The 25518-nt window shown below is 42.9% G+C and overlaps 3 protein-coding genes and 1 non-coding gene across 9 annotated transcripts in view; 1 reads left to right on the plus strand and 3 right to left on the minus strand.

Moving 5' to 3' along the window:
• Positions 1–15930, minus strand: part of PRMT7 (protein arginine methyltransferase 7) — a 39556-nt gene extending 23626 nt beyond the window's left edge. The window contains exons 1-4 of one of the 3 annotated variants that reach the window (XR_006263267.1): positions 15724–15872; positions 12327–12504; positions 9486–9522; positions 3977–4126 (exon numbers count right to left, since the gene is read on the minus strand). Coding sequence is in view for 2 of the 3 variants with exons in the window: in XM_043435468.1 (XP_043291403.1) it covers positions 3977–4126; positions 9486–9522; positions 12327–12421 (282 nt within the window). In the remaining variant the exon portion in view is untranslated. Of the gene's footprint in view, positions 1–3976; positions 4127–9485; positions 9523–12326; positions 12505–15723 lie in introns of all 3 variants that reach the window. The other 2 variants (XM_043435468.1, XM_043435467.1) reach the window with 2 other exon arrangements.
• LOC122421831 lies at positions 6617–6745 on the minus strand. The gene has a single exon (XR_006263640.1). It is a non-coding gene; the product is annotated as a small nucleolar RNA SNORA19 (small nucleolar RNA).
• Positions 15931–15977: 47 nt separating the features above from the next.
• Positions 15978–22010, plus strand: SLC7A6OS (solute carrier family 7 member 6 opposite strand). Its single transcript, XM_043436399.1, has 5 exons — positions 15978–16202; positions 16331–16612; positions 20022–20225; positions 20501–20621; positions 21342–22010. The coding sequence occupies exons 1-5, from the start codon at positions 16008–16010 to the stop codon at positions 21470–21472; spliced, it is 933 nt and encodes a 310-aa protein (XP_043292334.1). The 5' UTR covers positions 15978–16007; the 3' UTR covers positions 21473–22010.
• SLC7A6 (solute carrier family 7 member 6) overlaps positions 21580–25518 on the minus strand; it is a 32178-nt gene continuing 28239 nt past the window's right edge. For all 4 annotated transcript variants that reach the window (XM_043436393.1, XM_043436395.1, XM_043436396.1 and 1 more), the window contains exon 12: positions 21580–25422. In XM_043436393.1, coding sequence (XP_043292328.1) covers positions 25328–25422 — 95 coding nt within the window. In that variant the 3' untranslated portion in view covers positions 21580–25327. The remainder of the gene's footprint in view (positions 25423–25518) is intronic.

Here is a 25518-nt window from a genome sequence, read left to right on the forward strand (position 1 = left end):
TTTAGGATTTGAAATAGTGCAGCAACTGGAATTCCATCACCTCCACTGGCTTTGCTCGTAGTGATGCTTCCTAAGGCCCACTTGACTTCACATTCCAGGATGTCTGGCTCTAGGTGGGTGATCACGCCATTGTGATTATCTGGGTCATGAAGATCTTTTTTGCATAGTTCTTCTATGTATTCTTGCCACCTCTTCTTAATATCATCTGCTTCTGATAGGTCCATACCATTTCTCTCCTTTATTGTGCCCATCCCTGCATGAAATGTTCCCTTGGTATCTCTAATTTTCTTGAAGAGACCTCTAGTCTTTTCCATTCTATTACTTCCCTCTATTTCTTTGCATTGTTCACTTAGGAAGGCTTTCTTATCTCTCCTTGTTATTCTTTGGAACTCTGCATTCAGATGGGTATATCTTTCCTTTTCTCCTTTGCCTTTCACGTCTTTTCTTTTCTCAGCTATTTGTAAGGCCTCCTTAGACAACCATTTTGCCTTTTTGCATTTTAGAAATGATTTTGCATTTCTTAAATGATTTTGATTTTAGAAAATGATAAAGTGACTAGTCTGAATGACAAAATATCCATTTTTTTCTAAGACCTTTTCTGCACCCAACTATATTTTCTGCCACAAAAGCATATTTCTATTACAATCAAGAGGAAAACACTATATGCTTCTACAAAGAATACATGCTCAGGTAGGGGGAAAAAAAACCTTCACAATCTGTTTCAAATTATTTCAAGGCTCTAGTTTGATGGTTTTGATGTCGTTGGAGGGCCTCAGACCCTCAGTTCTCACCAATCAGTCTGCTTCCACCCCAAAAGTATCCACGTGCTCTTACCATCCTCTCAGCCCTCCTGCCCCTTGACTTATCATTCATCTCCTCCGCTGACCCTGCAGAGTCCATCCTTCACAGCCTCGTCCTCAGCCACCAAGAACTCAAGAACTCACCTCAAACACTATCAAATGAACCCCGAAGCTGATTTCCCAACATCATCATCCTGTGTTCTCCCCTAGCCCTCAAATGAGTGTGGAGAACTGATCTTTTTTCCAGGGGTGTACTGTCTGGTCTAAGGGCAAGTGAATCTTTCTTGCCAGGTAAATGAAATAAATTAAATACCATTTAACCTTATTTTGGCCAATGATATATTCAAGGAGAGGTTTGCTGTAGATTCCTGGGAAAGTTCTTTTTGCCCTTAAAAAGGAGAAGAAAATGAGGAAGCCAGGAGCATGCTTGGTTTTCAAGGCATTTTGCCACAGAAGTCACTGTAACCAATACATCTTCCCCAATATTCCTTCCTTTTCAAATGTCCTAAAAGAGAAGCCTGCAGACAATGCCTGTGGTTTCTTATATTCCATCCAATCCTCAACCCTACTCTCCTGAAAATATTGCTTAAAGGGGGTCACCAATAACCTTAGCTGCCAAACCACAGTTTTCTCAGTCCCCATTCTGCTTAACTTCCAAACCTGCACTAATATAGTAGCCACATGTAGTTATTTAAATGTAAATGGATTAAAACTGAGTGGTATTTTAAAATTTCAGCTCCTCAGGCCTACTAGTCACATTTCAAGTGCTTAGCAGCCACATGTGGCTAGGGACCACAATACCGGCCAGCACAGTCAAAGAAGATTTTCACCACCAGAAAGTTCTAGTAGACAGTGCTGCTCTAGTAGCATCCGCACTTGCCGACCTCTCCCTCTTTCTCATGACTTCCACGCCATCTGCACCTGCCTTCCAGGGTCTCTGTTTCTGTCTGGACGTGACTTCACGGCCACTCTTGTTCCCTCAGCCCCCTGAACACATCCCGTCTTTGCTCTTTTCACTATACTCTCTCTCCCTGGACAACCCCCTAACTGCCAGCTTTACCTGACATATCTTTAGCAAGTGAGTCCCAAATCCACTGTACATGCCACCCTCAAAAGGTTCAGATTTCCATTTCTAGGGACCATCAAGTTCTCCCTCACTCATTCTTCTGGACCTGTCTTTCCTGTTGCCGTTCAGTTCAGGCAGAGCTGAAAACCACAGGGCAGTCCAAAGACAGGAAGACCAAAGAATCAAACAGGTAGTCACTAAAGCAAAAACTGGGAGGCCACCATAAAGATCTTAAGAGTCAAAGGGAAGAGAGAGTCACAAGCCAGAACAGCAAGAGAATTAGAAATCCAGGTAAGTGAGATGGAAATATGGAAAAACCTGAGAAAACAGTTCTACCAATTCTATCAAAAAATATGTTCTCATCCTATTTTTTCATTAGCAGTCCACAAAGGTACCGGCTCCTGCCCCATCTGTTGTCTCACACTGAACATGTCCAAAATGAAATGCAGAATCTTTCCCACAAAATAAGTTACTGGAAAGAGGAACTCCTCTTACCAGTCAATGGCATCCCTGCCTCCACCCTAGACACCCACACTAGCGCTCTCTCCCACACACATACACCGTCCTATCAAAGCTACCAGTGTGGAGTGAGCACCAAATTAGGAACCAAAAGACCAAGATCCAGGTCTAGCCCTCCTACTTATTAACTGTGGGACTTAAGACTTTAACCTCTGTGTGTCTTGGCTTCTTCATTTAAGAAGATAAAATCTACTTGAGGCTATCATAGCAACTATCTTCAAACACTGATTTCTCTGTATCAGCTCAGAGCCTTGATGACACCCCCAAAGGCAAAGAATGACCCTTAATCATTTTAATGAAATCCTGAGACAAGTGTACAGAACTGTACGTGGGTGCACGTGCACACACACAACCCTATCACTATCATGGAACTATCACGTGAGAGTTGGACTATCACAGAAACCTGAAGCCCATTACTCACGATATTAAAGTCTTTAATGTGACACTCAGGTCTTCCAGAGTCTGGCTACAATATACCGTAAGGGTTTTTCTACCATGACACCATTTGCCACAACTCTGGACAACACTGTTCCCAAACACACCACGGTATGTCCTCAACCTAAACTGTCACCTTCTAGTCCATAAGCTTGAGGGCCACCCTGTAGACATGGGGGTGGGGGGCAGGTGCTAGAAGGAGTCTAGGGAGAACACCCTAGAGTGCTGACCTCTACACTTTATGGAAGAAAGCAAAAAACTTCTGTTTAAGCCACTGTTATTTTGTCATCTGCAACTTAATCACCATATGAAACAAATTTTGTAGGGCAAAATACACCAAAATTTTAACAATGGTTAGTTATATACTGAGTCAATACACTTCTTCCTATTTGCCGAATTTCCTATAATGGTATGTATTATTCACACTGCGCACGCATGCATGTGTGCTAAGTTGTTGCAGTCTCGTCTGACTCCTTGCAGCCCTATGGACTGTAGCCCACCAGGCTCCTCTGTCCATGAGATTCTCCAGGCAAGAATACTGGAGTGGGTTGCCGTGCCCTCCTCCAGCTCCAGGGTGTCTCCCTCCGATCAGGGAATCCAACCTGGGTCTCTTGCATCTCCTGCATTGGCAGGTGGGTTCTTTACCACTAATGCCACCTGGGAAGCATATTATTTGCATTACCAGAAAAATAATTTTGTTTAATATTTTATTAAAGGAGTGAAATGGCAGATTGCCAAACTATGGGTAAATGCAGTAAGATAGCTGACTCTGTCAGGACATTTAAGGTAGTAGAACTCAACCTTTATGCACTTTAAAAAATCCCAATGCTCAGGCCACATCCCAGAACTATTAATTAAAATCGGGGACAGGGGCGTGTAGGACAACAACTGACGAGGCATTAGAATTTTTTAAAAGCTCCTCAGTGATTCTGAAATTCAGTCAAGGCTGAGAACCACTGTTTTCAGGGAAGAAAACGAGCTCCTGGAGGAAGCAATGGTGTCTGATTCATCCCTGTGTTCTCAGAACCTGGCGCTGTGCTTGGCATGGAGTGAACACCCCATGCATGTCTGTGAACAAATGGATGGGGAAAGTGCAAGGGACACAAGAGACTTTCCACACAGGACACAGGACATACACATGAAGAGTGTGGCTCACCTCAATGGCATAGCAGAAGTCGGCACCGGCCGTGACCGCCATCATTGACAGGAGTCCTGTGCCAGTGCCAATGTCAAGAACCAAGGCCTTCTGTCCTCTGTCCTTCACCCGGCTCACAGCAGCCCGGATGCCCTGGTAGTATTTCATATTCTAAGAGAAAGGGAGAAACAACTGTTACTTCATACCAGTTATTATAAGTGCTTTGTGAAGTTCTAGAGTCACAGTTGGCAGCAGCAGAGTTAAGTCCTGACCCCGTGGCCTCTGTGGCTTGCACTGGCTGAGGTGGACAGGCCTCCCGAGGCTCCGGGAGCACTGGGTCAGCCTCTTAACTTTATAAAGTAGTTGTCTCTCCCCTCCACACCCACTCTTCCATACTCTGCTTAGAGATGCTGAGGCTCACGCTCTGCAAACCACATTCTCCTCTTTCCAGCTTTTAGAGGACTGGACAATGGGGGAACTAGAGGAAGGAGAAAGCTTGTTCCTTCCCACATACACACTCTACTCAGGCCCTTCAGAGCTAGGAGCAGCACTTGAGCAGCGATTCCCTTCAGCGATCTGAGCATCAGCTCCACAGGACCTCTCCTCCACAGGTCTAGGTTCTGGGAACTCCAGTCTTCTCCCTTTGTATCCCCAGGTAAAGGAGTCGCTTCCTGCCCTTACTACCACAAGGTTACTCTGGTGCGTGTCCCAGTCCTCCCATACCTGTGTAACCAATTCCTTCTCTTGAAACAGATGCATGTGCTTGTGTGCCCAGTTGGGTCTGACTCTTTGCAACCCCATGGACTGTAGCCCACCAGGCTCCTCTGTTCATGGAATTTTCCAGGTAACAACAGTGGAGTAGGTTGCCATTTCCTCTTCCAACGTATCTTCAAGACCCAGGGATTGAACTCATGTCTCCTGCACTGGCAGGGGGTTTCTTTACCACTAAGCCACCAGGGGAGCCCATTGAAACACATAATGTGGCTTTTGGCTTCCTCACTAGACTCTTAATTCATAGAGCTTCCTGGGCTAAAAAATATTTTCTTCTCAGGAAATTGTTTCTTTGTTTTTAGTTCAGGTCCTTAGTAATATAAGTAGATTATTGTTCCCCTCCTCTGTAACACTTTGGCTAATTAAGTACCTGGTCCTAGGATCTCATAGGCTGTGTGGTGCAACCAAAAAAAAAAAGAATAGTACTATATTTCAAAATAGCAACACTGACCTCTAAAAGCAAATGCAGTGATAATGTCAAAATTATGAAGCGAAGTAATTTCCAAACTAGAATCCAGCCTTTAGTGTGAGGACAGAATAAATAAGTTTTTGGATAAGCCAAGCCTCAAAAACCTTATTCCCCATGAACCCTCTCAGAGTAATGTGATAAAGGATGAGCTTCAGTAAAGAGGGAGGGAACCAAAGAGGAACACAGGGGACCCAGGAAGTGGAGGACTCAATACAGAAAGAGGAGCAAAGGAAATCTACAGACAACAAGGATACCAAGACGACAGAACGCACCCAATCCACACTGAGGCTGGGGAAAACGACCCCAGAAACAACCTCTAAGATGAAACTGACACAACAGCCAGTTGTTTTTACCTTCCTTCAGAAAGAAATTTTAGACTACTGGGAGAAACTCTGGGCATAAAAGGATGACTACATAAAACACAAAGCAAAATAAGTTAATTATTAACGAAGAATAATGCAAGAAAGGAAAAGCAATCAAAATTATCACATAGCTCAACTGTGAACAGTGTTTACACATGCCTAATAAAGTCAACATGATTTTAACTAACACACGTTTATGTAGGTGTTTACCTCATCACAAAAGGAGGTATTATTGTTATCCCTATTTTACAGATGAGAAAACAGAGGCATAAAGAATTTAAGTGACTTGCCTAACGAAATACTGAATATTAATTTTGCAAAAATTTTAACTGCGCTGGGAGGAAAGGAGAACGAGTGGGAAGGAGGAGCTGAATACCAAATTCTTAGTTCTCAATGGGAATTCAATAGATAATAGTTATTTAGGTCTGGAAGTAAACATAAAACAAACAGCTCAAAGAGAAGAAAGGAGGTTGCCTCTGAGTGTAAGCATAAAAATGTTTTGTCTGGGGGAAATGATACACCAGGGGACTGTTATTTTTCATGATAAGCCTCACAAAAATATTTGACTCCTAAAGTAATTGCATTTTTGTCTTGGATAAAATCAGTATGGCATTTTATGTTATATGCTTTTTATGGCAAAGAAAGAAAAAAAGTTTAAAAAAAAATCAGGATGGCAACTGATAGAATTGTTGAACTAGGAAAATGAACATCAAATACACAAAAAGCAGGATGGTGCAGATTTCTCTGTGTAGCTATGGCTGTGGGGTAGCAGAAAGACAGCAGTTCTAGGAGCTGGTTGGGGAGCTTCAGTTCAATCTGTGAGCTGATCACCTGAGAACACTCATCAGCTGCATCCTCAACAGGAAACAAGGGTTAGGATATGTGCCAAATAAATAACATCCATTAAATGAGCTATCACTTTTAATTTTTTTAATTTAAAAAAGTTACATTTTCTACACAACAAATACTAAAACACATGCAATACTTTTTCAATTTTCTTAACATACAAAACCATCACATGATGCAAAAAAATACAAACTGTAACTTGAAGTTATTGACTATTGTCTGAAGGTGACTGACAGCAATGACTAAATTAGTCATGCTGCTAATTTACCTCCACATGTTTATTTAGCACATCAGAAATATCTTTTCTCCTGACATAAAGAAGAAAGACAATGAAATGTGCATAGCTATCACTTTTTAATTATCCAAATTTGAAGCTATTATTGGAGCCTCTTAAAAGACAACTGGCAGTATCCATAGAGTCCTATGTGTGTTCATAATCCTAGACTACACTAAAGATGACTTTTGGATGGCAAATAAGCACATAGAATTATGTTTGACAACATTAGTCATTAGAAAAAATTATTTCATGTGCTTATTTGCCTTCCAAATATATTAAAACTACAAAGTTAAATAATGTACACTCAACATATAGACCCAGCAATTCTACTCTCATATATTTACGTGAAAGAAATGAAAACATGTCCACACAAAGACTTACATGTGACTGTTCAAAGCAGGACTATTCAAAACAGCTGAAAACTGGAAACAATCCAAATGTCTATCAATTGGCAAATGGATAAAATACAGTATATCCATATAATGGAGTATTACTCAGCAATACAAAGGAATGGATACTAAGACACTCAACATGAATGACCCTCAAATGATGAATGAAGGAAAAAAGACGCATAGACTACATATTATATGATTTCATTTAGATGAAATTTCCAAAAAAGGCAAAAACTATACAGACAGAAAACCTATCACTGGTCGCTTGGGGGAGGGGGGGGCAACCAGAAGGCTGAGTACCAGGGTTGATTACAAACAAACATGAGATAATTTTATGGGATAATAGAAGTGTTTTAAAACAACAACAAAATGTAAGGAACCATACAAAAGTACAGAGAAACATGTTTTTCTTGACTGTCACTAACCAGCAACTTCTGACTCCATTTCCTCATGTGTAGAACTGGGAAGGGGAGAACAGAAGTTAGAGTTAAATAATGAAGACTTAGGAATGTTCCAGCAAGGAATTTGAAGTTTACCTCAAAGGCAACAAGAGGACACTGAAGGGACACAGAAGAAGGAAAAGAGGGGCCAACACCAGTAAATGAGGGCTGAGCGGGCAGTGGGGTTGAAAGAACCATAGAATTTGATGGCCAATCAACTACAGGCTTAGATAAGGGAAAGACATCATCTTTCTGGCTTGGCTGACCGGATGGATGACAACGCCATTTGTCCAAATCCTCTGGAAGCTGGGTCAAAAAGGACCCTCTCTGGAGACAACACTAAAAATCAGAGAGGCTCTGGGCATACATACTGAGGAAACCAGATCTGAAAGAGACACATGCACCCCAATGTTCATCACAGCACTGTTTATAATTGCCAGGACATGGAAGCAACCTAGATGACCATCAGTAGACGAATGGATAAGGAAGCTGTGGTACATATACACCATGGAATATTATTCAGCCATTAAAAAGAATTCATTTGAATCAGTTCTAATGAGATGGATGAAACTGGAGCCCATTATACAGAGTGAAGTAAGCCAGAAAGATAAAGACCAATACAGTATACTAACGCATATATATGGAATTTAGAAAGATGGTAAAGAAAAAAAAAGAAAGATGGTAACGATAACCCTATATGCAAAACAGAAAAAGAGACACAGAAGTACAGAACAGACTTTTGGACTCTGTGGGAGAAGGCGAGGTGGGATGTTTCGAGAGAATAGCATCGAAACATATATATTATCTAGGGTGAAACAGATCACCAGCCCAGGTTGGATGCATGAGACAAGTGCTCGGGCCTGGTGCACAGGGAAGACCCAGAGGGATCGGGTGGAGAGGGAGGTGGGAGGGGGGAATCGGGATGAGGAACACATGTAAATCCATGGCTGATTCATGTCAAAGTATGACAAAAACCAGTACAATATTGTAAAGTAATTAGCCTCCAACTAATAAAAAAAATGGAAAAAAAAAAGAAAAATCAGAGAGGCTCACAGGCCCCTGAGTTCAAAAAGAAGTCAAGAACATTAAACTACAGAGGATTAGTCAAAAGCCAACAATGTTTGTTCCCCATTCTGTAATTCCTCAACAGATCAGCAAAGGCACTCGGATATTTGACAAAAATGAGGGAGGCACCTAACCCCTATGGTGTAGTCTGAACACTAATGGTGCTTAAGGAGGCCCTTCTGTCACAGTGTTGCCAAGAAGTAGGCAGTTAATCTGGGCTGGGTGAAAGAGACACTGCCACCAACACAGCCTCATGACCAGCCCTACTACCATGTGCCCTGATCCTTCTGCCAAGCACTGCTCAATTTTTAAGCCTGGCCCTGCATCCCTTTCCTTCAAGTCTCCCAATTTCTGAACGATCCAGAAGAGGCTGACTAGTTAAGCACTCTGGGAGACCAGGAAATCCTGGGTTGCTAACCATGATGAGACCAGAACTGTAACATAACTCAAACAAAGAGAACTCAGATGAAACAAAAATGAAGGAGAAAAGCTGAAATGTAATTCTGCAGTGAAAGCCAAATACACTTTACAAAATACAGTCTGCAGTGACCTCTAGAGATTCTATTTTAAAATTACAAAGTGACTATTCCAGGTGAAACTGTATTTTTTATCCAGAGATCATGGAGATCAGCTACTATGACCCACTCATTATAAATTCTAATAAATGAGATCTGCAGAGGTCTCATGTTTTCTCCAAGGTCATGCTCAAGTCAGTAACAGAGGAGCAAGAAGGACCCAGACTCATGCTTTCCCAAGCAGTGCACCCTATTGCTGCCTCTCTGCATCATTCTAACAGCTGTGCCTCTGGGGGCAGTTTTTAACCATGTAGTGGAAGGTTTCAAACACCACTTTAAGGTAATAGTTTCAAAAAGATAAATAAATAAATAACAGTTTCCTTTTATACTTACCCTATCTTTGTCATGCAACATATCAGCATAGGATGACCTAAAAAAAATAAAAAGACAGGTTAGAAACCTCTGCTAATAATAATAAACATCAACGTACGAGAATATTCACATACATAAATGCATTCCTACATCAGATAGAAGAAACATCCTGGTCCATTTTAAACTATTTTAACAGAGCTATAAGCTGTCATTCTCTCATACTGCAGAAAAAAAAATCTTAGAGAAACATGTTTATTTTTAGTAAAGAATCTTGGATTGAAACTGCTCTGATAGTTGGCCCTGTCATGGTAATTCCACAGTCCTAGCATACTGACTATGTTATACACCATATAATTTTTTTCCTCAGGAACAACTCAGATGTGTCTAATGCTTCACATAGTCTTACATACATTTGTATACAGGGATAACCACAGACGGCAGGAACACTGAGGAGGGCAATCGGGGAAAGAGAATCTATATGCCTGCTGTGTATGCGAGGGCACTTTCCCTTATGTCATCAGGGACAACTAAGAAGAGCTCACCAAACTACAGAGAAGAGGGCTGCTAATCCACATGCTCTACCACAGTAATACACAAATCTGAAAAATCTCTGGCAGGGTTAGGATAATCCCCAGAATTCAGCAGATTCAGCCCAAAGATGCTTTCTGAGAGTTCCAGGTAAGAGTTAAGGGACTCTCACCAAAGACAGAGTCTCCAGCTTCCGATCAACATCAGAATTAATGGAGAGCCTTTTTTTTTTTTTTTTTTTAACATGAGGGCTTCCCACAAAACAGGCAAAGAACTTTTCATCCAGAAGATGGAGCCAGACTTTGGAAATCTGCACTTGAACTGGTGCTCCAGGCAACTGTGACACAGGCATTTCATACGCCACATTTTAAAGAGCAGTACACCAAAAGCAAATGGTTCTGCTGCTTCTTTGTTTAAATGACTTACCAAGGTTTTTAACATGTGAACCTACGTATGAGTGTTTAGTTGAAATCTGGTCCTTTCTACTTTCCTTCACCTCTTAAGGGGCATTTTCACACCCGATCTTCCCTGCCCCATCACCCACCCACTCCTCCCACTCCACTGACATCACTCTCCCTAAACACCACCAGCTCACTCCCCATCACTTAACAGCCAGGCTTTCTCTGACCCTGCTGGACATTCCCCTTTCTGAAACATTCTCTTCCTTTCTACTCTCTGGCCATCCCCTGCTGGTTGTCTTGCCTCATCAGATATTCCAGGATTCTTTCTTCAGCCCTCTACCTTTCTAATCCCACACAATCTCTGAAAGCCTGCAATCTCTTCCAGCTTCAACTCTCACTAATAACTGCAAACTGTCCAGATCCATAGTTTATCTGCCCACTGGCATTTCCATCTGGATGGTCAAACCCAGATACTAATCTTCATCTCTCCAACAACATTCATTCCTGTGTTCTCCGTCTAATGGAACTATTTTCCATCCACCTAGTTACTCAAATCAGAAATCTTGGTGCTTCTTGAATTTTCTCTCTCCTTCCATCATTGCACCCAAGAGTTACCAAACTTAGGCTCCCTCAAAGCTTTCTCCACCTCTCTTCACCTCTGCTGTCTCAGCCATAGGGCTGCAATACCTACCCAAATGCCCACAAGTTGTTTGCTCCCTCAAACAATCTTTTTTTTTCCCCAAACACTCTTTCCACACTGCTCTCAGGGAATGTTCCAAAATGCAACCTCATCTTTTTTCTTCCCTATTTAACATCTCAATCACTCAGAAAATAACATCCAAAATACTTACAAAGTAATGGGTTTGAGCCCTTATTCTGTACCAAACATTGTACTTCATTCAATCATCAAACAATGGTAAGAAAAGGGTATCATACTATGGGATAAATGTTATTATACTGAGCCATGTACTGTTATACTGTACATGGGGCACATATTACTACTGCAAGGCTCAGAGAAGGTCAGAAGCTTGGCCAATGTCACAGACTTAAGTGGCAAAGCTAGAAGTTAAGACAACCTCTTCCAGCATTTTGGTCTCACCAACTACAACATGACCCCTTTCCAGCAGCCTCCCTCACCACAGCCCTACCTTTACACCACACTCCAGTCACACTGACCTGCTAGTCATTTCCCAAACTAGCTCATTTGTAAGTCTGCACATAATCCCTGCTGCCTGGAAAGCAACCACCCTCTCTTTAGATTTGGGAAATCATTCAAATTATCACTCTCCCAGCACAGGTGGTTCTTGATGTTTCCATGCCCTTTTGTGCCCATTTCCACTGACCTTCATCTCATGGTGTCATAATTTTTTATTTATCTGTCTCTTCCACAAATCTGCATGTTCTCTGAGAATCAGAACCTTATCTTCTTCATTTCGGTATTCACAGCCTTCACACAGTGTTGTACACACTTAATGATTGCTAAATAACAGTAACTCCCTGACATACTTTTAAACATCCCTCCAAAGGAAAAAAAATTCACTTTCCCCCACGTTTTTTTGTTAAAGAGAATTTAACCATATGATAAATGTGTCATCATTTCAGTGACACAATAATTAAATTTCATAAGCTCGTCTATTGCCGTTACTACTACTGAAGCCTGGGTCCTCTTTGGTCCACCAGACAAATCCTCTGGGGCTCTGGTATGGCTGCGACACAACATCTGCCTCTCCACACAGGTATGACTTTGTGGAACTCCCACACAAACCTACCTAGCTGAGCAGACCTGCTGGTGAGCAACACTGCCCTGGTCAGAGGCACTTGGTGACAATCTATTCCCCACTCAGACTGAATTCCAAGGCATCTGCTTTGAGATCAATGGCCTTACCCAACTACAGTGAACTGTGGGGAAAAAAAACAAAAAAACGCCCGTTACCTCGCAATCTCCTGGTGGTAGTCATAATGTTCATCCTCCTCCAGCCACTCCACAGATCCTGTGGTCGGATTGGCCCGCCCGCAGAAGACTTTCATGATGTAAATCAGCTTCTCAGCTTTAGCAGAGAAAAGCAGCCTTGCCAGCTGACTTCTTGTAGACAAATCTGATCGTCAGATATCTATTCAAGTCATAATGCCCCAAATTGTAGAGGAAAACAAATTTTTAAGACAAGGGAAGGAAAAAAAAAAAGAACTCAAGAAATGGATGAAAATGTCAGGGACACTGAAAATATTTGTTCATCAGAATTTCAATCTTCCCATCAAGAGTTACTTAGTTTTATATTCAGCACACAACATCAAAAATCATTAAGACAAAAATTCAGAAAGCTATCTGGAAACTTCAGCAGGCCTCCATGATTTCAGTGGGGTCAAATGAGTCTCAGAGTTGCACCTGAGTACAGCCTCAGGTGAAGGCAGATGAGAAGAGAAATAAAGCAGAACAAAGGGCTAGAAGGAAAACGGAGAATACAAAGAGACTGGGGTGGTGGTAAAGGAGTGTCAGCAATACTGTCTTAGAATAGTGAACATTTAGTTTAAGGAAATATACAAAGAAACAGTAATTCAAATCAACTAAGTAAACCTCACCTGAGCAAATAAATCATAGCTAATATTCAAACATGAACAATTCCAAAAATATAACACCAAGCCAAAGAATAAGCAAACCACAGAGTATACACGATTGTATTCATATGAAATTCATAATTATGCAACAGAGCATATAGTCTTCAGGGATCACACCGAAAGCATAACAGGGAATGATGATAGTGGTTACCTCTAGGAATGCAGGGAAAAGGATGGAATCAACAAAGGCCTTCAAAATCAAAGGCCTTCACAGGGGACTTCAAAAGTAATAGTAATTGTTCTTTTTCTAATGATACTGTCATTCTTAGTGCCTCACTATTATGTTATATTATTATGTTATTATATTACTACTACACCAATTACTTATCTACTCAGTATTGAATTTTAAAAGCAATTTTAACTTTCTTCGTCTAAAATAAAAAGGCTTCAAATAAATGAAATGTCACCAGATAAATGTCTTATATGGCCACCAGATAAATATCTTATATGGCCTGTTTCCCACCAAAGATCTATTTCTGAGAGAGAAATACCATAGCTCAAAGTCTGAAGGTACTTCTCAGCAGACATGGCCTCTCACAGTGCCCTCCCTCTTACTATTCAAAAAATAGAAAGTGTTCCACACTTTCCTTCATTTCTTGATAAGCACTGATCCATCATCTGTAAACCATAGAAAGAATGCCTACTCCGCAAGACCCTAAACATTTGTAAGGCATTTTACTGGCCAGAGTTACTCACTTTCTTCTGAAGTCATCTAAACTAAGTAAACACTGAATTCTTATACAAGAGGATGGGGAACGATCTTTTCTGAAAAGACTCAGTCACTAGCCTGGTTGAAAGTAGTCAGTTAGTCCTTCAGCAAAACTCTACTTCAGTATATCTAGTCTCTAATTTAGTGGTTCTCAAGCTTTCTGACAACCCCAGTAAGAAATCTATTTTACCTTGAGACACAACACACACATGCAATATAAAGTTTCACAAAACAATTACTTAGTCTTCAGGTAGGCAAGACCCTCTGATATAGTCCACTCTATGTAATTTTTATTTGTCACGCAAGTCACAATCCACTAAATTGTTTTAATAACTTACCAAAGGGTTTCAACCTACAGCTTGAAACGCACTGCTAGAATCAGCTCTGCATATCTCATAAGCTAATGTAATTAAAAGGGAGAGTATCTAGAACTACCATAATCTGTAATATGCTTTAGAAAACACTTCCAACAAATGCTGTAGTAGAAAGAAGTTTAAAAGATGGGTAGGATTTAGATGGGGGAAGGGAGGAAGTACTTCACCAGATTAGAGAGGCTTAAACAATCATGCACAGTAAACCAATAAATTAAGCTGAAGTTCTACTGAACAAGAAGTCAAACACGTTGATAGGGTCCATATTGTGGAGACTCCTAAAACCCTTATCCTCTGGTCCATGTATAATCAATCATGAAGTCACTTAAAGGTTAAGGGGAAGTAAGGTATTGTGATTTATGGAAATCTCTTCTCATATATGATGTTGCAGAGTCTGTAACTAGGACCACAGTCTTTTCAGAACTGTAGAGAAGTCACTGGTTTCATATAAATCTAAATAAATGCTTGAGGACAGAAACTATGTCCTGTAACCTCTCTGGGTGAACACTACATATATTCCACACATGAATCCCCTCATGTATACTATGACTTGTCCTCTCTCCCAGAAGGAGCCCACAATCTAGATTCAGGATACTCTAATCTCCTCCTCATTCTCCAAGAGCTGTGTGATCACATGGTTATTTACAAGGAGGGGATGGAAATCAACTGCCAAGCCCTAACTGCTTTACTAGTCAGATTTCAGAGTAGACCTCTGGTTCAGTCACTCAAAATTTACTAGGCACCTTCTGTATGCCACAGTATTAGGACTGGAGGACTACCATGAAGAGAAAGGAGGTTCTTGTCCTCCAAGAATTTATAGATCCTAATGAGAGAAAGAGAGTAAATACAATAATTACAGACTACCTGAGGGCAAGAAAGGAAATGCACAGGGTGCTATGAAAGAGAATAACAAAGTTATGGAAAGGCTCTCTGAGGAAAACAGCATCTAAGTTGAGGCCTGAAAGATAAGACAGATTAAAAGCTATGACAGTGTAGTGCTCATATTTCAGGAATCCTTACCCCAACTTTTCCAAGAACAGGATGTAAAATGTCAAGAATTAGGTGCAGAGTTACAAAAGTCTGAGTGACTGAAGCACTTTAAGCAGAAGAAATGAGGGGAGATTAGGCATGTGGGCTTCCGCAAACCGTTGTGCCATGCTGACTTTGGAAAGGTGTTTTGATTTTGTTCTAGATGCACTGAGAGCCACTCAACGGTTTTAAGCAAAGGAGTATCTACGGCGGATGTCCCAAAGAGTCGGACACGACTGAGCGACTGAACAACAAACGGTGGGTGTACGCTTTTACAGAGACTCTCTGACCAATGTGTGGTAAGCAGACTGGTTTCCAACTACTGAGAGCACTGTGTCTGGGAAAGACCAGTGAACCAGAGGACCATGGACCAGTCAAGTTGCGACAGCTGAAGCTCCCAAAGACTGCGGTGCTGGTCTCTGTCGCTGAGGGGAGGCGCCAGGTACTCCCTGGAAGGTGCTCAGTCACAGGCCCAGCTAGAAGCAATTACCCGACTGAATGGCAGAAGCAGGGTCCCCCTAGAAACCCGCACTACCGCCGGTCCGGGAGCTCTGAGCCTCCCCATGCGGACTCTAGAAGTTCCTTCGGAGTCCCGAAGAGGTATGTACCTCAGTGTCCAAGTACGACCAAGGCTGTGGGCTGAGTACGTTTCTGGCTGCATTCGAGCCCTCAACCGCGACCCCACCTTCCCAACCCGTCCAGCGTCTCACCCGACGCGGGAACAGGTCCATTGACTTCCTCCGCCACCACCATCTTGCCGCGACAGGCGTGCGAGGGCGGGACCTCCCTAGACTCGCAGGGTGTGCCGGGGGCGGGGCCCGGAAGCGGAACTGAAAAGCCCTTCCGTCACACCCAACACAACACATTCCCACAGTGCTCCACGGCAGCCGCTATGGAGGCTGGACGTACAGCTGTGCTCCGGGTGAAGCGGAAGCTCGGCGCAGAGCCCGCCGAGGCTTTGGTCCTCGCTTGTAAACGCCTCCGCTCCAGCGCAGATGAATTGGAAACGCCAAAGACTTCTCCAGAGGGTCTGGAGAGAGCAGCAGAAAATAATGTCTTCCAGTTGGTGGCCACCGTGCGCTCCCAGGTATTGGGCCGGGAAGGGGCCGGTGTGAAAGGGATCTTAGGGTACAGCTGGGGTGCATCCTTATCCGTGACCCTTTCACCATACCCTGTTTATGCCGCCCCACACCTCTGCTTTTCCCGCAACCCTAGGCGGAGCCAGTCCAGCCGCTCCTGCGGGCCGCCCTGCGCCCGTCCCAGGGCAGCCAGCAGCGTATCCGCCATCATCTCCGTGCCTCTGCTCGGGAGATCCGACAGGAAGGCCGCTACAGAGTAGTCTCTAGCCGCCGATCCTCGGGGATTCCCTCGGACAGCTTGGAGTCCGAGGACGCGTCAGGAACCCCAGAAGCCGCTGACGACGCAAGCTTTCAGCTATTAGATCTGGTCCACGAAGAAGAAGATGCAGAGGTCGCCGCCGCCGCTATCTCCTGCAAAGTGAGTACAGCCCCGGAGTCGAGCTCTGGGACTCTCTGGACAGATAGTGCGCAAAGTCAGCACACAGTTAAAGAGGGTACACGTGGCCTCACTTCAGAGATGGATGATCCATCCAGCTTGATAGCCACAATTTTCAGGTTAGGTTATCCACTCAACAAGTATTTACTCAGCGCCCACTCTGTGCCAGGTATGGTTCTTAGGTTGTGTGGGTACAGCAATGAGGACCCAGCATTCAGGTGGAGAAGAGAAACATCAAACATATAAATTCAGTATCCCATGGTGATATGGGCCATAAAAGGGGCAAAGAAAAGAGGAAAAGCGTGGTCTCCCATTTCAGTGTCATTTTCACTGAGATGACTTTTGAGTGAAGACTTGAAGGAGGTGAATGGCTGGGCACTGCAGATGTCTTGGGGAAAGGGATTCCATACTGAGGAGTAAGTGCAGAGACCCAGAAGCCAAATTTGTCTGGTGTTTGCAAGGTCAGTGTGCCTGGAGCCCAGTGAGTTGGGGGAAGATAGTAAGGAATTTTGGAAGAGAGTATCTGCTAGATCCTTTCAAGTCAGTACTTGAAAGGACAGCTTGCGTTTCACCTTGAGATGGGGAATCCCTGGAGATTTTGACCAATGTAAAAATAAAGCCAATGGGAAAACTCATCAAAGGGAGATAAATGGACCAGGCCTGGGTAGCATACCAAGTTTGAGGCAGATTTAGGATTAGAATCCGTCTTCCTCACATTTAATTCAGTGTTACTTTCTACTAATTACATTTTCTAAACTAGTACCTCACTTCCAGAAAACAGTCAACTACATGCAATAAGACCAGAGAAATAGAAAATTCCCAATCTAAGGTATGCCCTCTTTTGATAAACATTTTTCAAATATCATTCCTTTTAATGGTTTTTGAAGTTTAAAAAATGAAAAAACACCACTATTTTTTGGCTATGTTGGGTCTGTGTTGCTGCCTGGGCTTTTGTCTAGTTGCAGTGAGTGGGGGCCACCCCCTAGTTGCAGTGCACGATCTTCTCATTCTGGTGGCTTGTCTTGTTGCAGAGCACAGGCTCTAGGGCACATGGGCTTCAGTAGTTGCAGCATGTGGGCTCAGAAGTTGGGGCTCACAGGCTTAGTTACTCCAAGGCATGTGTGATCTTCATGGAACAGGGATTGAACCCATGTCTCCTGCATTGGCAGGCAGGTTCTTTACCACTGAGCAACCAGGGAAGCCCCCAAAAATGAAATTTATATTCAAACTATATCAAGCAAAAAATATTTTAATTAATATTACTAGTATACCTGGACATGATAGCCATCTGTTTTACCAAAACTAATTCGAGACTGTGTCATAAGTTACACATTTTAAAAGTGAACCCATGTTCAGTGGAATCAAGTCAGTTAAATAACTCATTAAATAATCTAAGAAAAATTAGTAGATAAGTTAGGAAGGATCTAAACACAGGTTTTCCCGACAATGCAGGTTTTCCCGACAATGCATTGCAAACTGTAAACACATCAAAAATGTTTGTAGATTAATTATTAAAAAACATAAAGCACACTTGAGGTTTTATGCTTACTGGATGACTGGGAAAAGGGTTGCTGATAGCACTGTTGGCGAGGCTGTGATTAAAATTGTACATGATTGTAGTGCTTAAAACTGATGCAAGCCTTTGGGCTTTACAGTAATATCAGGCATCATAAAAAGACATTGGAGCCTATTTTTCAAACTATTTTTATTGTTTGCACTCTAAAGCCATCCAAAAATCTAAAGAAACTTTAAAATTAGTGATAGCAATCTCACCCCCAGGATTTATCCTAGGGAAATAATTCCACAGAAGCAAATAGCTATGTATTAACAAAAGCTACTGTTGGTATACTAAGTTATTATGTGTCCAGTACTGTGCTAGGTCCATTTCTTTTTTTTTTTTTTACTTTAACTCATTTTATCCTCACAAAAACCATATAAGGTAGGTACTCTTATACTATTACCTCCATTTTTCATATGCAAGAAATGACATGTTCATCACAGCGCTGTGTATGGAGACTTAACAGTTATGTATAGAAACTGACATATACAACTGGTTAGACCATTAAATTGGTAACCATGAAAACTGGCAAGATGGAAAAATACCTATGTTTAACAACAGCATGTAGCATAATTAAAAATTAGGTAAACAGACTAGATTTAAATTTTTTTTTCTTTTATGAATAAAGCAAAATAAAAATAAGGGGAGGGGGCAGGTAACTTCCTTGGCAGTACAGTGTTAAGATTCCTTGCTTCTACTACAAGGGGTGTGGGTTCAATCCCTGATCGGGTGTAGCCCCAAAAAATAAAGTGGGAGAAAATGCATTCATTTTACCCCCATCCCAAAGATAACTGGAATAAAACTGTTTCATTTTCTATGTCTAGCATTTTTGTTCTGCTAACTTCTGTAAATTTTTAAAAAATACTTAATGGGTGCATAATTTGTTGAACTGAGGTCTGTGGACTTGTGAGTTAGAGTCAGCACTTGTAAACAGCCTTGAGGTTGGTCAGGAATCTTCAAAACCTGACATGTCTAGTTCTTATTAATTTTGGCACAAGGAAGAATTCTGTTTAGCTTGTAAATGATGAGAACATTGCTCTCCCTCTATCTGCCTTGATCATGGGACACACCCTCTTCCCCCCATATGGTGTCTGGTTTGAGCTGTACAACTTTCAATGATGAACCTGTTAAGAGTGACTTGCAGCATGTCCCTCTTGTTTCCAAATTGACCCATGCTACCCTGGATAACACAGCCTCTTGCCACTGGAGCACATCTTACCTGGGCAAGTTCTGTTCTGGGGCAGTACATCTCAAACTATCAGAAAAAGAATTGAGTCCCCTCCTAGTTTGTGAGCAGAAGCAGGATGTCAGTGTGAGCAAGCTAGTGGTGGGTGATGGATGGTACTAGTCACCAGGTACTAGTCCAAGAGACGCCCTTAGGCCCCTAGAGGTGGCCACACAAAATACAGACCCATTTGAGGGTTAACCGTAGGGGTGCTGCAGTGGGCCTGTGGATCTCCAAGAGGAGAACGTCATACCAAAGGAATTCAGAGAAGATCTGCAGAAGTAGAGCCTGGGGTGAGATGAACCACTTGTGCTGGCTCTCCCCTTCCTCTAGTGTTCCTGTGGGCTCTCTTGTGTCAACCCACAGAAGAGTAGGAAACTATCTTGTAAGCTTCTCCCTTAAAAGTACTACTAAGTGTTAATTTTATAGAGACTGTTTGTTTTTTTATTTCATAGATAAGTGAAGAGAGACTAGTTGGCCATGGGCATAGGAATCTTGAATTCCACATAGAACTGCAGGAAGGCTTCCTTCACCAAGTTCTTAGGTTCCTCCTCTTGGGACATCCATGTTTTAGGTTATGCATGTATCATCTGCTGTTCTCTTTACAGAAATCTGACCCAGATGTGATCCTCTGCAACTGTGTCAAGTTGATCCGTGAGGGGTTGAATGTATCTCAATATGGACCAAGTTCTGGGCATCAGAAGGAACAAAAGGATGACTTTGTGTATGACATTTACTATTTGGAAAGGGCGACTCCAGGATGGATTGAGAACATCCTCTCTGTGCAGCCCTACAGCCACGAGTGGGAGTTGGTAAGGGGCCCCATGAGGCAGCCTAAGCTTATTACCCAGTCACATGCTTTGCCTCCCTAGGTTCTATTCCTGATCATTGTTCTTACCCTTGCTTAAAAGGAAAAGTTTATGATAAATGTCTGAGGTTACTATAGCCACTAGCAGACTGCTGCATTTTCTCTTTTTCACACATCACCCTTAAATGATGTCTCTCCAAGTTGGTCTGCTAATAGCTTCCCTCAGAGCATACCTTTAGAGGTTTTAACTTACACTCATGTTTGTGTTGAGATGTGCAGGTGAATGATGACCAACAACCAGAGGACATTTATGATGATGATGATGATGAAAACAGTGAGAATAATTGGCGCAATGAGTACCCAGAGGAGGAGAACAGTGATGAAGATGAAGATTCCAGAGGTAGGTAATAGCAGCCCTGGTTGGGGAGGGATTGATGGGATCTGGGACTGAGGTGTGAGCAAGATTGACAAGTATATCTTAGCTGGTTTTCCTTGTCTGCCATTTGAGCTCCACTAGTTCAACCACGAGCTGTAGGAGATGCAAGGACCGGTATTTCCATGGGGGCTGCTAGAGGTATAATGTCAGTCAGGCCTGGGTTCAAATCCTTAGTTCTGTCATTGCCTCCCAACAGTCCTTTTCCCTTCTACTCTGAATAAAGTGCTGGAGAGGGTCATCAGTAGGAGTGGTCCCAGGGTTTTCTTAGGTACTTGTAAATTGTTGCATTTACAAGTATAACAACACAGACTTGGTACCTCGGGGAAGAGAAAGGAAGGATGCTCTGGCACTACAGTTCCTTGAATTGCTTAGTGTTTGGTAACGGAGGAACGATTCAACTATGGAATATTCTACTGGGGAAGTGGCAAGGAACAAAATTAGATTTGCAATATGACTACAAGTGTTATAATTTTAAAAAAGTCCCATACTTAGGGGAGAAATGATGAAACACTCCAGTGTTAAAGGGCTTGGTTTACATGGTAAGAATTTTATTGCTTTTTTTTTAAATTGTTCTATATTCTAGCAAGTATTTTATAATACAAAACTTTTTTGAGAAAGGAAGGGACTTTTGTGGTCATTTAGAAAACCATACAATTAGAGCCCATTCCTGTTATCTTACTCTAGGCTCTGACAATTACAGCAGCGTCAGTGAAGAAGAAAGAGACAACAGCAGACCACCAATGTGGAGCAAATACCCTTTGGATGTACAGAAGGAGTTTGACTATGACAGCCCCCATGACCTCGATTCAGACTGATGATCTGTGATAACCGTGAGGTTCTACTACAAGCCCCTGGGGGATCTGTGACTGCAGGGTCTGCCACAGTAGTTAGCATCCTCCTAGCCTAACATGGGGAAAGAAAAAGCATATCCACCAGCACCATTCCACCACAGGAAAAACATGCACTAAGGGAATGTCTTTTCTACTCTCTGTAGGGCCCATTTATCTTGATCAAAATCAACTCTACAGTCCACAGGGGGGAAATGCTATAAAAGCGAAGCTTCCTGGCCCAGGCGTTTTCCCAGCATTCCCATTCTCTTCCTACGCTGAAACCAGTTAAGTGGAAGAGAGTCTCATTTTATCAGCACTAAGACTGGGCTTTTCCAGGTTACCTGCCTCTAGTAAAAGCCAGTTTCTTTTGATAGAGGGATTCTAGAAAGGCTGCAGTGAGTCCCTTGTAGTGGCACAGACTGGACTCTGATAACATTTGTAAAGATTGCTTGCTTCCTCCGGCAGTGGTGCCAAGGAACAGGGTATGTATAAATGTATTTAATAAAAACTTTGAACATTGGGAGCAAGTAAAATCTGTCTTACATGTTTTCCCACCATATTCCCTGGCTCCCCCAACACCTGCCAAAAGGGAGTGAGAAGTTTCAAACACTGAGGACTTAAAGCAAGTGAGGAAAAGCAAAGCACATCCTAAACTTGGCTTTCCACTGAGAAATGTTTTAACTAGTCACAGCAGTCAACAAAAACAAACTGCCATCAACAGGACCAATATTGTTACCAAAACTGGTATCTCTTGTAAGCAAACTCTGTCCCTACTCCTTTCCAAACCACAAATGCCTTAACTCTGACTAAGATGGCATTTATTCTGTAATGACGAATATGTTCTCTCTCTGCACTGTGCAGGAGTAGCCATTAGCCACATATGGCTATTGAGCATGTGAAATGTGATTATTGCAGTGGAGAAACTGAATACTTTTTTTTTTTCCCATTTATTTATATTAGTTGGAGGCTAATTACTTTACAATATTGTAGTGAATACTTTCACTAGGTCTTTATGGCTAGTAGCTACCATGTTGCACAGGTCTAGGGAAACAATACACAGAACCTTTGATTCAAGGTGTGCCCTCTTGCCCTGGGGCACAGACTTACTCTCACATGGGAAGATAAACAAGAAAATGTCTTCCTGCCCATTCTAAGATTTCATAAGCATTTCTACTTTTCTATCCTACCTCCATCCATTTCACTTTATATTTTTTGTACAACTTTGCCTATATTCTTATCTACATGAAGTTGTTAAACCTCCTAAAGTGACTCACTTCTGTCCTACTCTTGCAGTTATAAAACCAACAGACAGACTTGGTTTCCTATCCTATGTATCCACTAAGGTGCAGTTCAGTGCTGCAAGTAACAGGCAACAACTTCCAAGTTTAATACCAGTCATCTCAGTCTTCTGCAGGCATAGAAGCAAAGGATTGAAAACCACTCTGCTATTATAACGTGCTCACTGCTCTTATGTACTCATTAAAGTTTGCCAGTATTAAAGGGCTGACAGCTTCACAAACTGTACCCACTGCAGAAGGGATTAGCACACCACGAGAAGGACTGAAGGAGATAAACAACAAATAAGAAATTAATTATACTACAAAGCTGTAGTGCTGTAGGGAGTCTCTGGCTTCCCTCCCTCAGAAAGGTTCCCGGGAGAAGTCTGTATCCAACACAGAGGGGAAGAACATGGTCACCATCCAGTAATGAGGGGGTGACCTGGCTCACTAAGCAAGTATGAGGGAGCCTAGAGCGTGAGGCCCTTGCTTCCCTAGCAGCCACTGGGAGACAAGTTCCTGAGATAAGCTGGTCATTTACTTCAGTGAAGAAAATTAAAGCATGGGTGGGGGATCCTTCAAGACAAGCATACTTGACTTGAAGGATTAGCTCCAGAGGATCCCTGGGATAGGTGCCAGCTTGGGTCAGACAGGAGTCATGTTTACATAGTCCGGGCAAGTCAGCCTTTGCAAAAGACTCCCTGTTGTCAGGCAAGTCCACAACCCATGACAGGAGGAATGTACTCCTGTGTTCTCACAGAGGCATACCCTGAATCAAAGGCAGCTGTGGGCATGCTCCCCTAAATTGCCTTAATTGAACAACTATGACCAAGGTCACTCCCTTGTCTGTAGCTAGGGCCAGTATGGTGAAGAATGCTCAGAAAGGTAGATTGCCTCATAGTTCCTGTCTTTATCATTGCTTGATTTCAAAACCTAAGGACAAGAACCCCATGGGGGCATACCAAGCCAGCAGGTTCTTCTGGGTCCAGGATGAGTTTCTGGAAGCAACACTGAACGGCTGTCCAATCCAGTGCAGCCTGGCGGCCCATGAAGGAACATCCATTAGGTCAGATGTACCACTCTGGCCACACCTGGGTGCTAAAGCGCAGCCTGAGCACCAGAATTAATTGCTTCTTATCGTGAGCCTGCTGAAGAGCCAGGTGGAGGTGGAAGCAGCTTTATTCCAGAGTCGTCACTGATGTCCACAGGGAGAAAACAAGTTCCCACAAGTACCAAGCTCTTCCTGAGACTGCAGCCCCCCAAACCTCAGGCAAGGGGAGGCAGGCAGAAGAGGAGTGCACTGTCCCGATGACCCACACCACGGTGGCTCAGAGTGTAAACAGTCTGGTGTCGGGGACGAGGAGGAGGATACAGCCTGATGTGAGGTTTCCAGGAAAATGACCACTTCTAGCACCACAGTGGGCTTGCATGGGTCTGCACAGCAGCCCCTCAGAGCAGCCCTTACAGAGAGGAACAACTTACTTGTCAGCTTGGGTCCCGGAAATGGCCTCTAAGCCATTGACAGCTGAAAGAATTCAAGCGATTCACCTGAATCCTAGGACAGTTTGTGCCTTCTTAGACTTCATACCAGAAACTGGGGATTTGCATTTTGCCAACTAGAGCAAAGAAGTAAGGTCTCAAGTAAAATAAAGGATTAGCCTTCAAAGTAGCAGTTTTACCAGGCTTCTGACTCTGGCATCTGTTCATCTGTCCTTGCTGGACTTGAGCCAGGTGACTGGTAACATGTGACCTATGTACATACTGAAGTGTAACCAGTACATGAGTAAAAAAAATCTTTACAGTTCACCTCTGCAGGTAAGACTCAACAGAAGACTGTGCTAAAACTAAGCAAAAAAATCTGTGGTCAGAGTCTGACCAACCACCACATAGATACCTCTAAGGTCAGAGGGACTCATTTTGGGGTACTTTCAATTTTTAAATACAATCAGCCTGTTACAACCTGTAAATTAACGAAGACCAATGCTTTGCTGGAACTGGTGTTCTGGATTAAATAATATCAATAAATAATGGAAGACAACCCTCTCCCCAAGGAAGGATTCTGAGCCAGAGGAAGAAATGGTAGCATTTCAGACCTCTAAAGTCAGGTGCTTGGACCTGGTCAGAGGAAAACTTCCCATAGAGCAGCCCCTTCAGAGAAACTCCTGGTTCAAACATCAAATTCAGAAACCAACAGCCCCAGCTGTTAACCTAGCACTCCCTCTTCCCCCAGTGCAACTCACCAAGTAAGTGTTTGGAAGGGCCACACCTACTCGCCAGAACAAAACTGAACCACCATTCCCCTACTGCCCAAGTCCTCTCCAACCACCACCCTCTGAAGTCCCCACCTTCAGGCTGGCCCCAGACCCTGAGATTCCTACAATAGCTTACCGATGAGAGTGAACACCTGAGCAGGCCATCAGCCCTGAGCCGCCTTACATAATGTGGGCCAACAGCCCTTCTTTAGCACAAGAGGGTTGGGTCCACACAGTCTTGTAATCTGGACTTTGGTGGCTGCGGCCACAGGTAGCAGCCCTGCAGGCCTTGGGGCTATCACCTCTGGCCTCTACTCAGTTTTCCTCTCGACCTGTCTCTCTTCAGCTACATCTAGCTCAGTCAGGACGCAAAAGCAAAGCTTCTGGGTGACTTTGGTGATAGCAGCTAAATGAAAACAGAGAAGAGAATTTAGCAAACTGTTATTCAGTAACAGAATGACAGCCCCAATCTAAACAACACAAGGCTGACTGAAGTACATGG

The sequence above is a fragment of the Cervus canadensis genome, chromosome 18, assembly GCF_019320065.1.
Source record: "Cervus canadensis isolate Bull #8, Minnesota chromosome 18, ASM1932006v1, whole genome shotgun sequence".
NCBI lineage: Eukaryota > Metazoa > Chordata > Mammalia > Artiodactyla > Cervidae > Cervus > Cervus canadensis.